The following is a 15,548-nucleotide window of genomic DNA, read 5'->3' on the forward strand; positions in this document are numbered from 1 at the left end:
ACAGGTGTTAATTCCTCTGTACTTGCTGGTGGCATGTGTGTGAGTGCTCACAGGTTCCTGCTGGTACCCAGGGCACTGTATCAGAAAAGTAAGAGGTATGTAGTGTGTACTGTCAGGCTAGTCCTGCTCAAGGCTTGTTGAAGCAGTGGCTGGAACAGAAGGTGGGGCTAAAAGGATTTGAAGAGATGCACAGTAGATGACCCATAGAGTGCCCCTCCCTGCAGGGGGGCATATGCATCCCTGCCCTCTTGACTTCAAGCATGGTTACACGATTCCTTTGGCCAATGAAATATCAGCAGAAGTAGCATGGGTCACTTCCAAATAGAAACTTCAAGAGCCAGTCTGTGGTATGCCGTGCCCTTTTGCCCTTCGTCATGGCATTCAGCAACACTCCAGATGGAAGCTATTCTGTCAGCCTGGATCCTGAAGTGCAGAAGGCATGGAGTAATGCCATAGCAAACAACATATAGACTGGGTGATTACCAGCCATGAAGATATGAGGCTTATTTGTTACTGCAGCAAAGCCCAGCCCAACCTGACTGATACAGCAATTAAATCACACCTAAAAAGAATTGTGAAATCATGCAAATAAAACATGTGGGAGTTAGCCCCAAGATGCCCTTTTGTAAACTCTGTCTTAGAATAACAAAATTCTAGCTTAATAAATGAACTAACCTGGTCCTTCTAGTTCACGTTGCAAGCTGTGGGTTTGGGGAGTCTCTGCTCTATACTGTAATACCATGGCCTTGGTGCCAGCCATCAGCACACAAGGAGGTTTCCGGAGTTAGGCCTAGCTCCATGTCCTTGACACTGTTGAGCTTAGGGAGACAGTGAAATCGACATACTAAGCAGGAAGTTTGGGGCTGTCTTCTTTCTCCATCTGAGGTCTAAAGGAGCATGTGAGATTGGTAAGTAAGAAGGAGGCATCAGTCTGAAGGGCTGAATTTCATGACCTTGCTCTCTGCTTGAGAAGAAAGGACACAGATTCATAGACTCCCCCATGTAAGTTCAACAGGGCTTCCCACATCACCTCTCCAGGTCTAGTGACATTAGCAAGTAAGTATCAACATGCAGACTGAGTACAGAACCACCAGACACAGGAAGCTCAGTCCCTACCACAGGGCCTTTGCATCCGCTGCATCTTCTGTTTAGAATAACACCATGCAGTAGAAATATAATATGAGCCATAAATGTAAAAATTTGCTCATATTTCATTGGCCAAAATCTTCTAGTTCCCACATTTAGAAAAGTAAAAAGTAAAATAAATATTAATAGCCTACTTTATTTAACCCAATATATCCAGATGGCCCCTCTCCTTGAGGCTAGGACCCATGTCTTGTTCCTCTTTGCATCCTCCTCCCTTGTCCACCCCAAAGAGTGACATTCAACAGATGACTCATTTAATACTGTTTGGATGTTTGTCCCCACCAAATCTCACGTTGAAATGTAATCCCCACTGTCAGAAGTGGGGCCTGGTGGAAGGCGTTTGGGTCATAGGGGTGGATCCCTCATGAATGGCTTGGTGCCATCCTTGTGGTAATGAATGAGTTCTCACTCTACGAGTTCACACGAGATCTGGTTGTTTAAAAGAGCCAGGGGCCAGGCACAGTGGCTCATGCCTGTAATCTCAACACTTTGGGAGGCCGAGGTGGGTGGAACACCTGAGGTCAGGGGTTTGAGACCAGCCCAGTCAACAGTGAAACCCCATCTCTACTAAAAATACAAAAAGCCAGGCATGGTGGCAGGCGCCTGTAATCCCAGCTACTTGGGAGGCTGAGGCAGGAGAATTGCTTGAACCCAGGAGGCAGAGGTTGCAGTGAGGCGAGATCGTGCCATTGCACCCCAGCCTGGGCAACAAGAGTGAAACTCCATCTCAAAAAAAAAAAAAAAAAAACCAAAAAACCCAAGAGCCTGGAACTTCCTCACTTTACTGCTTTTTCTCTCACCCTCTGATGTGCTTGCTCCCCCTTTGCCTTCCACCATGATTGTAATCTTCCTGCAGCCCTCAGCAGAAGCAGATGTTGACACCATGCTTTCTGGACAGTTTGTAGAACCATGAGCCAAAATAAATCTCATTTCTTGATAAATTACCCAGTCTCAGGTATTCCTTTATAGCAATGCAAGTAGACTAACTCATCATGCAATCATCTCCATGTGTAATCAATATTTTAAAATTAATTAAAAGAGGCCAGGTGCAGTGGCTCACATCTGTAATCCCAGCACTTTGGGAAGCCGAGGTGGATGGATCACTTGATGTCAGGAGTTCGAGACCAGCCTGGCCAACATGGTGAAACCCTCTCTCTACTAAAAATACAAAAATTAGCTGGGCATGGTGGCGGGAGCCTGTAGTCCCAGCTACTCTACTCAGGAGACTGAGGCAGGAGAATTGCTTGAACCTGGGAGGTGGATGGTGCAGTGAGCCAAGATCATGCCACTGCACTCCAGCCTGGGCAACAGAGCAAGGTTCTGTCTCAAAAAAATAAAATAAAATAAAATAAAGATATTTTACATTATTTCTGTTCTTCGCAAGCCTTTGAAATCTGGTGTGTATTTCACATGTTCGGCCTATCTCAGTTTGGACCAGTTGCATTTCAAGGGCTCCATGGCCACATATGGCTAGTGGCTACTGCATTGGACATAGCAACTCTAAAATACACTTCCCCCAGGTTTTCTGTGACTTGTTCCACTTCCACTAAATTGTTACCTCCTCACAAATGCCTCCTGTGATTGTACCATTTATCTAAAGCCACAGCCCTCCTGCCTCTTCTCACGTCACCTCGGACATTTGTTTCCCAGAGCTGCTATAAGAAATTACCACAAACTGGGTGGCTTAAAACAACAGAGGTTTACCCCGTCTCTACTAAAAAAAATACAAAAAACTAGCCGGGAGTGGTGGCGGGCGCCTGTAGTCCCAGTTACTCGCGAGGCTCAGGCAGGAGAATGGCGTGAACCCGGGAGGCGGAGCTTGCAGTGAGTTGAGATCCGGCCACCGCACTCCAGCCTGGGCGATAGAGCGAGACTCCGCCTCAAAAAACAAACAAACAAAACAAAAACAAAAACAAACAAACAAAACAAGAAACAGAGGTTTACTCTCTTGCAGTTCTGGAGGCTAGAATCTGAAATCAAGGTATCGACAGTGCGCTGGGCCCTCTGAAGTCGCTAGGGGAGAAGCCTTTCTCACCCCCTCTCAGCTTCTGGGGGCTGCCAGCAACCCCTTGCATTCCTTGGATTATAGCCGTATCACTCCAATCTCTGCCTCTGTCTTCAGGTGGCTGTCTTCTCCCTTGGGTCACAGTGTCTGTATCTTTTCTCTTCTTAGAAGGACACTAGTCGTATTGGATTAAGAGTCCACCTCACTCAAGCATGAGATGAAACTTCAGCATCAGCAATGGCCATGTTTTCAAATCAGATCATACCCTGAGGTTCTGGGAAGGACTTGAATCTGGGAAGGACACCATCCAAGCCAGTACACTGCGTGTTATTGTTTGTTTTGTAGACTGTAACGCTCTCTTCAGCTGTCCTGTGTGTGTCTCTTTTCAGTATCTGATTACCCCACTAAAATCTAAGCTCCATTAAAACAAGGCGCTTCTCTGATTCACCGCTCTATCCCCAGCACTTAGCACTGCTCCTGGCACATGGAAGGCACTCTGTAAATACGTGTTGCGAAGAAAAAAGAAGAGGGGTAGAAAAGAAGGGAAATTGCAGACTTTCTGGCTTGACATGTTTAAGATGGTGATTGGGACTCAAGGGAGGGCTGGGCCTAAGTTGGGGTGAATCAAGAAAAAGTTGGGGCTTCCTCCTAACTCCTGTTGCAGGATCTTTCTTCCCATTCTTTTCCCAGGAGCTTGAGAACAGGCCCAGCTGTGATACCTGGATAGCCTCGGGGGAGTCAGAACTATTCATCTCTGTCACTCTTAGACACCTGCCCTCACCCTTACCCCACCATGGCAGAGCAGCTGCCCAGCTAACCAGGAGCATGACAGAGAGAAGAGTCACTTGCCATGCTGACTCTTGCATGTGCTATGTCCCTCACACTGGAGGACAGTGTCTACTTGCAAGGGTGTCCCATTATCACAACTGATGATACAAAATAGGGCTAACAAACTCAGCTGCCTGAAAGCAATTGAGAGACGTGGGCCAGATGGGGACTGGAGCAAACTAAAGCGTGTCCATATAGAAGGGCAGCAGCTATGAACTCTAGGTATTTGTTCTCATAAAGAAGTCTTGTATTTCTTAGCCTTCCAATTTCTTAAACAAACCCGGAGGACTGGATTTTTAAAGGAAATCACCTAATTAGCAAGTGTTAGCAAGCAATTCAATCAAAAAGAGAGGAGGGAGGGAAAGGCCACTATGGGGGCCAAACCAAAAATAAAAAAAAAGAGATTGTGATCAGAGGCAACCACTGATTCACAACCGCTGGTGTGCTGCAATCCCTCAGTTTGTCTTTAAGAATCTGCAATTTCCAAACAGTGTAAATGAGAACAAGGCAGAACTCCGGTGCGTCGACTCATACGGATAAGCTGAACGAAAACAACAAAGTCAAGAAACAGTTCCAGACATCCAGAGTTAGGCCTAAGCAAACCAGAACACCTTCTTCCTCTCCCTCAACCTAGCCGCTAGCAGGGATAATGGATCCTTGACCCCAGTTGTATTTCTGCCCAAATCTTCCCCAATATTTGTGGGAAGTGTAAAGATTCAGGGGGACGTAAAGTTGGGCAGCCTGATTGCCCCTTTCCTTCAGTCAAATCAGGGACTAGTCTTTCAGCATCTTTCCCCCAAACTCTCAGCATTACCTCCCCAAGCCCACAAAAGGACTGCTCTCCCTCCCAAAGGGATCATAGTTAAAAATATCAGACAGTATTCTAGCCTGGGCTTTGCAAAACTCTCTAAGCCTCAGCTTCCCCATCTCTAAGATTAGGCTTAGGTCATAACCCAATTTTGTGCAAATTTTGTATAAAATTTGTGCACATGAGAGAAAGGTGCTATTCCTCCAGTGTGGCCCCAAGCCAAGGTACACATATTGGTGCACACAGAAGGGCTAGACTTTATACCCTTTTTGCCCCAGTGCCCTTGTTCAGTGAACATCCTGTACTACCACACATGGCCACCCTGGATAGCCTCTCACTTGCAGACTTATAGTGAGAATTAAATATGACACTGTTTGAAAATGCTTAACACAATTATTTGGTAAATAACAATAAATCAACGTTATGTTTTTAATCTTTTTTTTTTAGATGAAGTCTCGCTGTTGCCCCCCAGGCTGGAGTGCAATGACGCGATCTCAGCTCACTGCAACCTCCACATCCCCAGCTCAAGCAATTCTCCTCCTGAGAAGCTGGGATTACAGGCACCTGCCACCATGTCCAGCTAATTTTTGTATTTTTAGTAGAGATGGGGTTTCGCCATGTTGGCCAGGCTGGTCTCGAACTCCTGACCTCAGGTGATCCACCTGCCTCGGCCTCCCAAAGTGCTGGGATTACAGGTGTGAGCCACCGTGTGCCCGGCCTAATCTTAATGTTTTTATGTGCTCCTCAACCATCCTAAAACAGTCCAGCTCTTGAGGTTCTCAACATTATTTTAGGTAGGGTGCAGTCTGGGGTCAGAGAATTAAATTAACATTGAATTAAATGAACATTGAATAGTGAGAAACACTCTCTTTTCAATTGTCTCATTTCTTCTGAGAAAGATTCAGTATTTAACACTTCCAACACTCTCTAATGACACACACACACACACACCTGAGCCTCTAGGAGTCTTTCCAAGCCAGTAAAAAGGCTAAAATGTATTAACACTGCTTGGTTTTAGCTGTGTTTATCTTTTACCATTTCCTTTTCTGGTGAGTAACAGCTACTTTTCAATTTACAGTGGTAGTATCAGGTGTTCTTTCCAAAAATATGTACTTTGGTTTTAAAAATGAGTCAATTGATGGAAAAATGTTAAGTAAATAATAAAGGTGGTAGCAAGAAGCTTGAAGTTTGGGAAACTCCACACCAGACAATTCCAGACAAGGCCAGACCTTGATGTTCTCAATTCCCAGCAAGGCTCACGTCGATTCCCCACGAGCTCAACTCAGAGTTTGCTCCTCGAAGCTCCTGATTTTCATAAACCTTCAGCTTAGTGAAAGGCGTGCCTGGGTCACGCCTCCTGAGCGCCTTGGACCTTACCAGGGAGGGGCAGTCAGTCCCTCCTGAATGACTGAAGTGGGCTCTGCCCTGGCTGAGCCCAGGCAGGACCGGAGTCCTGACAGCCGAAAGGCCTGCGTACAACCTCCCCTGGCCAAGCGATGCCAAGGCGCCCTCCAAAATTAACGAGGAGTGAGCGGAGCAGGGTACACAATGTGGTTGTGTTTGATCCCGCGACGTGTCACTTGGAATCTCAATTTATTGCCAATAGACGACGTTGTCAGGCACTAATTTTCTCGTGGCGCTCCATCACAGGCCTCTCAACACCAGGGGAGGGGCTCAGAGGCTGGTGGGCAGGGGGGCTCGGAGGAGCCGTCGCGAGCCAGCCAGGGGTTCCTGTAACGAGGCTTTAATGAGGGGAGCGCGCCGGCCTTTGTCGAGAAACCGGAGGAGGAGGCGGCGGCTGGGTCAGGAGCTCGGCAAGGTCGCTTCCTCCCCCGGCCCCGAGAGCCCGGGAATCCGGAGAGGGTTAGCGGCGGCCGCCAGGCCGGGTGCCTACTGAGGGGCTGTCCTGGGCCCGCACCACCCTCGCCCACTCCGAACTGCGAACTGCAGCAGGAAACACAACATTTCCAAGCAACAATGCAAACGCGCTCATTACCATCTTCTCAATATGCATGAAGAAAATGCACAGCGCTGGCCGAGCCCCCTCACACCGCTCTGGCCTCGGCGTCCAATAAGGCGACAAATTCATCTCCCAGGATGAATGAGGAGGGGGCGCCGGGGAGGCAGATCCACGTGGGGGAGGGGACGGATCCCGGAGAGGGAGAGAAGAAGAGAGAATATTTACGGAGAGGAGAACCTGAGAGACAGAACAAGAAATCCAAGGAGGAAATAGGAGAGGATCCAGATGGAAGTGGGGAGGAAAGAAAGAAAATTAAAAACGAGAACTGCGGATAGGGGAAAGGGACACAGTCACAGACGCAGGGAGAGGAAAAAAGAGACATTAAGAAGGGGGTGAAGGAGGGAGCAGAAGGGAGAAAAGTGAACTGAAAAGTGGTCCAGGGCAAAGGCGTAAAAACAGCACAGTGAGGGAGCGGAGGAAAGAGAAGAAAAGTGAATGATCTAGAAATCGAAGATAGAGGAAATGGGAAGGACAGACGCAAGGAAAGAGAAAACCAAAGGCACGGGGGAGGGGGCTGCTCAAGTCAGGTGGAAAACGGCTGATCCGGAAGAGGTCAAAGAAAAGAAAATCATTCCCGCGGAGGGCCAGGATCTTCCAGCCAGGTCACTCAGGGTGCTGCGCCTCTCGGGCCGCTGACAGACGCAGGGAAGTGAGCCGGGTCGCAGGAGGCGCAGGGGCGGAGCGGGGGACCTAAGAGCCCACCGCCCTCACGCCCCACCTTGGGCATTCCGACCCGCTCCCGGGTTCCCAGCCCTGGCCCGGGGCCCAACCTGCGCGTCGCGGCCCGCCACCGCTGTTGCACCATTCCGGCCGGCGGCCTCTCCCGCGCCGAGAGCGAAGTTGACAAAGTTTACCCCTAAGTTTCCCCGTCGCTTCTCCGGACCCAAGAAGGGCCTCCAAGTCCCCGGTGGCCGGTGGGGAGCGGCAGCACGCTCCGGAGAGCTCTGGAGGCCCCCGGTCCGCGTCTCCTGGGATGCTCGGAGTCCGGATTCCTGGCCAAATACGAATTCCACCCTGTGCGGACGCCAGGCCATGCTCTCAGGAGTCCGCCGCTGCTAATAGCGGAGAAAGAGAACGCGAAAGTGAGAGAGAGGGAGAGAGAGAGAAGGAAAAAAAATATTCTCAGCTCAATTTAAGTCTCATGGAAAGGGCTTACAACTGTAATTAAATCATTAAATTCTTGTCTACGCTTCACAGAGCGGAGAGAAATTAACTTCCCACCAACCTCATTTTCTATTTGAACATGAAATAATGATTTTCTGCCCGTCTAATTACAAAGCCAACATCTGATCAAGCCAGCATCCAGAGGGGATTATCGCATGCACGAGTATTAGACCTCATTACCAGCTTGAGTGCAAAATTATTACATCTTGTAATTGGATGGTGAGATTTATATACAGATCGGCCCGGTTTCTGTAAGATTGTAATTACAAGCTTCGTTGGTTAGCTACTTATCAGAACTTTGCAGGAAAACAAAACAAATGACTGAGGAAAACGAGCATTTCATTAACCTGTAACCCGAGCGCGAGGGGGAGGGAACGGTAGGAGCGCGCGCCGCAGCGTCTGCAGGAAGCTCAGAGATCGCGGGTTGGCACCGCAGCCCAGGGACTCAGGGCCTGGGAGGGATGGATAGAAGATGGGCCGGGGCTGGGAGTCCCAGGGCTGCAGCGGCTGCCCTTGACCGGGACGCGTGAGCACCGTGAGGCTGGGTAAGGAGGGGGCAGGAAGCGGGCCTGGTGACTCAGCTCTTGTGAAGTGCGCGGCGCAGCCCACAGAGCCTGGCGGGCCGCGGACTCTGGGCACTCGTCGGGCAGCGGCTCCTGGTGCGCAACCAGCGCACGCGCGCCAAGTGCATGCGATGGACAGACACCCTCTCTGAACACTCCCCGCTCCCTGGGCAGCATTGAGAGGGCCTACAGTGAGTCTCCAAAGCGCTTTGTGCGCTAGGAATGTTGAAAGAAGGCAAGATGATGGAGAAGCTTCTGCGTGAAGCGCGTTGGTGCGCGCGACTTTCCCAAATCTACTTCCATGCACCTGCTTTTCTTCCCTGTGCGAGCGTGTCACTCTGACCATTTAATCTGTTGGATTAAAAATCCCTGGGAAAGGTTCAGCTGCCCTCGGACCCTCGAATTCAGCCCACAGCCGGGCTCCACTGGCCCAGTCGAGTTGGCGGACCAGCGCCACGTTGGACGCTGCTGCCTGGGACGCTGAGTCTCGACGTGGCGCGCAGATGGCCCGGACAGACCAGGGCTGTTCTCAGTTGGAAAGTAGGGTAGCCAGGAGGCCGCTTCTGCTCGAGGCCTGGGGAGCCTGGAGGGATCTAATATGCGAGGTTCTTGGGTCCGCGTCTGGGTCTGAAGGCTCACTCCCTGGGCTGTGGGCGTCCCCCACCCCCCAGCCAGCGTGACTGAGTCCCTAAGAGCCGCCTGGCCCTTCCCTGGCCTGTTTCTCGCCGCCCGCAGTCCGACGCAGCCAGGTCGATAGCTGGTTAATGCGGAAGGAGCATCTCCGAGGCTCATTATTGTTTTTTCTTTTCCTTCTGAAAAAAGCTGAATTAAATATCGGGAGTCTCACTCGATCACTTACAGCGTAGCCCTATTCCCCCCACCTCAGAATCTCGCTCTCGGCTCCCCCCTGGTCTGGCGCCACCACTTTGTACAAACACTATGACTTCAGGGCCGTCGAGGCTCAAGGTCCGACACCTAGGAAATATCCCGGAAAATAACGTTACTCTCAATTTTGTAATCCCAAATTTCTTCGCGTGAAAGTTAGCCCAACATTCCCTATGCTACTCTCTGAGAGGTGTAACGGGAAACGAAATCAGGCGTCGAGGAGATATTTCAAAGTCAGGGCGGCCCCTGATGACGCCTCCTTCGGCTAGGCTCCTGAGAAGGCACCAGGCTCCCCGACACCAGGCTGAGGCGGGAGGGAAGGTGATAGGGAAACTGCTCAGATGCAGTCTGGGAGTACCCCACTTTCCCTCATTGCCGCCAAACCTGGTCCTCCTCAAACTTTCCCAAGCTTCCTCCCCGCCCCCGCCCCGCCCCCGCAGGGTTTTTGGCATTCACACCTACTAGGGCCGCGGGCCTGTGCCAAGACCCCCGGAAAGAGGTGGGAAGTGGGAGGTGGGCGGTGGGGGTGGGATCAAAACTGGGTGTCTGCCGTAGAGGTGGAAGCATCTTTCATTCCAGAGCTGGGCTCCCCAGAGCTGTGCTCCCCAGAGCTGTGATCAGAGACAGCCGGGGCCGAGACCCTCTGATCTCCTCTAATCCTGCCACTCTGGTGGAATTCGAATTCGATTCCTGGATCCATCCATGCAAGGTGACGGTTTTCGCCTCCGAGCTGGGGCTGGCCACTCCACGGCAGAGTCGCCACCCCCGTTTTGTCTCCGGGGCGTGCCCACTGCAGGCCTGGCTGGCTTGTGGGTCGCCGCCGCGGCCTAAAGCTCTGAGCCCCCAGCCGCGGCAATGCTGGGAATTTCAATGCTGCTGACGACTGCACGCCCTAATCCGTGAAGGTGGGCACCCGATCCTGGGATTTCAAGTTTGATTCAGGAAATATCCCATCATTAAACCAAAACTCTTGCCTTCGATCCCCACCGGAGGCGGTGGGAGGATCCTTGTAGAGAGAAAAGAGGTTAGCGCCGGGACCGGGAGAAGGGGTAGGGGTCGCGCAAGGAAAGATCTCTACAGACGAAAACGCCAATATAGAAACTTCTCGAAGAGCTCTCCAAAAGTTCCTAGGGCCTCCGTGGCCCGGCGCCCTGCTCCTCCCCCATTCCCAGCCGCCTGGGGCGCAGGCCTGCTTCACCGATTTGTGGCGGCTCCCCACCCTTCCAGCGCCCCCGGATTGCCACCCTTCAGCCCCTGGAGCCAGCCCGCCATTTTTAGTAAGGGATTCGCACGCGGACCCGGGGGCGGCGTTAAGTGGCTAATCTCAGGGTTTTGTCCTCCTGGGTGGGGGGCTGCCTCGCCCCCGCAGGGCAGCGAAGTGGCCTCTGAAGACGATATTAGGACGCACTCCCTCGCTCCCCACCCCCACGCCGGCTGCTAGCTCCCTCCCTACGCTGCTGAAAGTGGCCGGGAGTCGAGAGGTGCGAGCTGCAAAAGGGGCTCGGGCACAGGGGGGCCCCCGGAGCCAGCCTCGGCCACGGTCCCGCGCCTCGGCCTGGGGACAGGCTTGGAGGGGCGGGAGGCGGGAGGGGCGAGCTGACCCTGCACTCACCCAGTCCCCGCGCCTCTCGCTCCCCCGCCCGGCGCGGGCAGGAGGGGGCGGGCAGGGACTCGCGGCACTCCGGCTCCCGCCCCTGCCCCGCCCCGCCCTGCGCGCGGAATCCGCGGGGGTGGGCGGCCTCGCCCGTAAGGCGCCCAGGCGATTGGCGACTCGGGGAAGAGACGCGGGGAAAAGTCGAATAAGAGGGCGCGACGTCAGACCCGAGATTTGGGGAAGGGCGAGGGAGGGGGTGGAAGGGCGGGGATGGACACACAGACACGGACACACACCCCCCGCGCGGCACCCTAAGTGTCCACAACTTTTGGCTGCCTTACTTAGCCCAGGGTGCAGAGGCTGGAAAGGTTGGGGGAAGTATCGTGTGAGTAAAGAGAGAGATTTAAAGAATAGAAGTAGTGAGAGAGGAAAAAGTGAAGGGAACGGACCGGAGAGCAAAAGCCATCGTGAGAAAGGGAAAGGGAAGGGGAGAGGAGAAAGGAGAGTTTCATAGCGTCCAGGGCAGTGCAGGAGCCCGAAGGAGCGGAAGCGATCCTGGGGGGAAGAGGAGTGCGGAGAGGGGAGGGGAGAGGAAGGGCGAGGAGGGGGAGTGAAAACTAGAGGAGGGAGAAGGAAGCGAGGCGCGACACTGCTGGGGAGAGGAGGGCAGTGAGGAGCGAGGCGCGGGCAGAGGCAGCTCCGGCGGCCGAGAGGAGGGAGCGCGGCGCAGAGAGGAGGGGCTTGCGCCCCGTAGAAATGTCAATCAGAGCCCGGAGCCCCGGGAATCTCCGCCAATCTGTTCGGACCTGACCTGGCTCCTCGCCGCCGCCGTCGCCGCCGCGGATCAGATCAATAGGCGAACGCGGAGCACAGCGCAGCGCCGGCGGCAGCGCGGCCCCAAGCCCGGCCCAGCTCCCGATGCGCTCCGGAGCCCGCGGGCGGCGCTGAGCTGGGCGGCCCGGGGGCCGGGCCCCCTCTCCGTCCGTGCCCCGCGGGCCACCATGTCCTTCCCCCAGCTGGGATACCAATACATCCGCCCGCTTTACCCGTCCGAGCGTCCGGGGGCCGCTGGCGGCAGCGGCGGCAGCGCGGGGGCCCGGGGCGGCCCGGGTGCCGGAGCCTCAGAGTTGGCCGCCTCGGGGTCCCTGTCCAACGTGCTCTCGTCCGTGTACGGGGCGCCCTACGCCGCGGCCGCGGCGGCCGCCGCCGCCCAAGGCTACGGCGCCTTCCTGCCCTACGCCGCGGAGCTGCCCATCTTCCCACAGCTGGTAAGAGCCTGCGGAGCCAGGGAAGGAGGGGTTGGCGCTGGGGCGCAGAGCGAGCTGAGCGCGCGGGGTTCGGACTAGAGGGGTGCAGGCCAGGAGGCGGGAGGCAGCGACGGCTGGGGCTCACCCGCGCTCCCTCCGCGCGTGTTCCTTCCTTCTCCATGTGCCTACAGGGCGCGCAGTATGAGCTGAAGGACAGCCCCGGGGTGCAGCATCCGGCCGCGGCTGCCGCGTTTCCGCACCCGCACCCGGCCTTCTACCCGTATGGCCAGTATCAATTCGGGGACCCGTCCCGTCCCAAGAACGCCACCAGGGAGAGCACCAGCACGCTCAAGGCCTGGCTCAACGAGCACCGCAAGAACCCCTACCCCACCAAGGGCGAGAAGATCATGCTGGCCATCATCACCAAGATGACCCTCACCCAGGTGTCCACCTGGTTCGCCAACGCGCGCCGGCGCCTCAAGAAGGAGAATAAGATGACTTGGGCGCCTCGCAGCCGCACTGACGACGAGGGAAACGCTTATGGGAGCGAGCGCGAGGAGGAAGACGAAGAGGAGGACGAGGAGGATGGCAAACGCGAGCTAGAGCTGGAGGAGGAGGAGCTCGGGGGGGAGGAGGAGGACACGGGGGGCGAGGGCCTGGCGGACGACGACGAGGACGAGGAGATCGATTTGGAGAACTTAGACGGCGCGGCCACCGGGCCTGAGCTGTCCCTGGCTGGGGCGGCGCGCAGGGATGGCGACCTCGGCCTGGGACCCATTTCGGACTCCAAAAATAGCGACTCAGAAGACAGCTCTGAGGGCTTGGAGGACCGGCCACTACCGGTCCTGAGTCTGGCTCCAGCGCCACCACCAGTGGCCGTGGCCTCACCATCTCCGCCCTCGCCCCCCGTGGGCCTGGACCCCTGCGCTCCCGCACCAGTCCCCGCCTCCGCCCTGCAGAAGCCCAAGATCTGGTCCCTCGCGGAGACTGCCACAAGCCCGGACAACCCGCGCCGCTCGCCTCCCGGCGCGGGGGGGTCTCCACCGGGGGCAGCGGTCGCGCCTCCCGCCCTGCAGCTCTCTCCGGCCGCCGCCGCCGCCGCCGCTCACAGACTGGTCTCAGCGCCGCTGGGCAAGTTCCCGGCTTGGACCAACCGGCCGTTTCCAGGCCCGCCGCCGGGTCCCCGCCCGCACCCGCTCTCCCTGCTGGGCTCGGCCCCTCCGCACCTGCTGGGACTTCCCGGAGCCGCGGGCCACCCGGCTGCCGCCGCCGCCTTCGCTCGGCCTGCGGAGCCCGAAGGCGGAACAGGTGACTGCTGAGTGCTGGGCACGGAGCGGGGGCGGGCTCTGCGGATAGTGCCGGAGCTGGCCGGGAGGGGCAGGGTCCGGGAGGCGCAGGGCGCGTCCCTCTCCGCTCCTGCTTTCTGCGGCCCTGGGCGCCGGAACCGAGCGCTCTAAAGGCCCTCCTTTTTCTTCCCCCGCTTCCCTTAGATCGCTGTAGTGCCTTGGAAGTGGAGAAAAAGTTACTCAAGACAGCTTTCCAGCCCGTGCCCAGGCGGTAAGACCCCGAGGTTGGGGGGCTAGGGGGACTGACTGGAGGGGAAAGGAGAGAACGTGGAGCACCACGCACGGCCTTTTGCCCGGGAATAGCATGGAACCCTGCTGGGACGCATTTTGTAAAAGGGGACGAAAGTCACTTCTTCGGTCGCCCCTGTAGGCCCTGCGACAGCTCTCCAGGTCCAGCCCAGGCACCCCAGGCGCGGCTGGTGGGTACAGCGCCTGTACCTTCTAGGGGAAGCCTTGCGTGGCTGGGCCCACAGGCCACTGGGGCGGGTGGCGGCTCTCTGACGCTCACCTCTTTCCAGCCCCAGACCTCGGGTCCTGACGCCTCGTGCCCACCCTACAGTTAAACCCCCAACACACACATCTACAACTGGACATAATTTTACATTGCGACACCTTCCTGACTCTCGGCCCCAACCCAAGTAGGATCTCCCGGCCCTAGGCCGCCTCTGCGCTCCTGAATCTCACCTTTTTTGCAATTACTGTCTCTCTCTTCCAGGCCCCAGAACCATCTGGACGCCGCCCTGGTCTTATCGGCTCTCTCCTCATCCTAGTTCTTTAAAAAACAAAACAAAACAAAACAAAAACTTTTTTTAATCGTTGTAATAATTGTAAAAAAAAATCGCTCTGTATAGTTACAACTTGTAAGCATGTCAGTGTATAAATACCTAAAAGCAAAACTAAAAAAAAGAAAGAAAAAAGAAATAAAACCAGTCCTCCTCAGCCCTCCCCAAGTCGCTTCTGTGGCACCCCGCATTCGCTGTGAGGTTTGTTTGTTCGGTTGATTTTGGGGGGTGGAGTTTCAGTGAGAATAAACGTGTCTGCCTTTGTGTGTGTGTGTATATATACAGAGAAATGTACATATGTGTGAACCAAATTGTACGAGAAAGTATCTATTTTTGGCTAAATAAATGAGCTGCTGCCACTTTGACTATAACCCGCCTGTCTGCCCCCTCGACGGATCTGTTTGGTGTTTTTTTGTTTTTTGGGTTTTTTCTCCCCTTGGTTGTTTGAAGAATTCGCGGGAAAGGACGAGAGACGAATCAGGACCGAGTAGTCAAACGACAGCAATAGCTGAGGGGGCGCAGAAGTGGCGGGGCTGGGGGCGCCGCAGCAGGAGAAGTGGCTGGAAAAGCACCTGGGGCGGCGGAGAGAACGGGAGCAGGAGACAGGTGGGAGACCCCGGCAAGATTCTTTGCTAAGAGCTGGGAATCTGGGCCCGACCCACAGTTCTACGGGAACAACTGCGGTGGCTTGGATCCTTCTCTGGCGACCTTGCCAAAAGATTTAGAGAAGGGTCTGGACACAACGGGGTTAGCCTGCGCGGGTGGTGGGGGCGTGTTCTCATCACTCCCCCCCCACCCCGCCCCCGTCCCCATTCTTTGATCGACACAATTGAGGCTTTCTCAGTGTTACCTATAAGAGGTTGTGCGAGCCCAGATTCCATCCTCCTTCCAAGCCGGTTGCACCCCTTCTGTCTTTATAAATGCCAGGGTGTGGGGTGACGGTGGAGGCAGATATGGAGAAGAGGGGAGCCTAGGGGTACATATCAACCCTCTAGATGATGTGTGACTGCCCAGCTCTAGTTGAGAGTTGGGAGCCCGGGTCCTGGCAGCATCTGTGCGTCTTGACACCCTGGTGGGTTTTCCCACGTGCCCTAGAAGAGGCATCCTGCTAAAGTCCCGGCGCAGGGGTTGGGGTGTCAGACCCGCAGCACCTTTCCAGC

General features: G+C 55.1%; 1 protein-coding gene and 1 long non-coding RNA gene across 2 annotated transcripts; one reads left to right on the forward strand and one right to left on the reverse strand.

The window, feature by feature from the left end:
- Positions 1-5,795: 5,795 nt before the first annotated feature.
- On the reverse strand, positions 5,796-10,991 carry LOC108583488. Its single transcript, XR_001898204.3, has 2 exons — positions 6,784-10,991; positions 5,796-6,518 (listed from the first exon to the last, which is right to left on the reverse strand). It is a non-coding gene; the product is annotated as an uncharacterized LOC108583488 (long non-coding RNA).
- A 290-nt stretch (positions 10,992-11,281) lies between these two features.
- IRX3 (iroquois homeobox 3) lies at positions 11,282-14,759 on the forward strand. The gene is made up of 4 exons (XM_031658243.1): positions 11,282-12,281; positions 12,452-13,568; positions 13,751-13,817; positions 14,322-14,759. Exons 1-4 carry the CDS (start codon positions 12,015-12,017, stop codon positions 14,374-14,376), a joined length of 1,506 nt encoding a protein of 501 aa, XP_031514103.1. The 5' UTR covers positions 11,282-12,014; the 3' UTR covers positions 14,377-14,759.
- Positions 14,760-15,548: the final 789 nt, after the last annotated feature.

The sequence above is a fragment of the Papio anubis genome, chromosome 18 (assembly GCF_008728515.1).
Source record: "Papio anubis isolate 15944 chromosome 18, Panubis1.0, whole genome shotgun sequence".
Classification (NCBI taxonomy): Eukaryota; Metazoa; Chordata; class Mammalia; order Primates; family Cercopithecidae; genus Papio; species Papio anubis.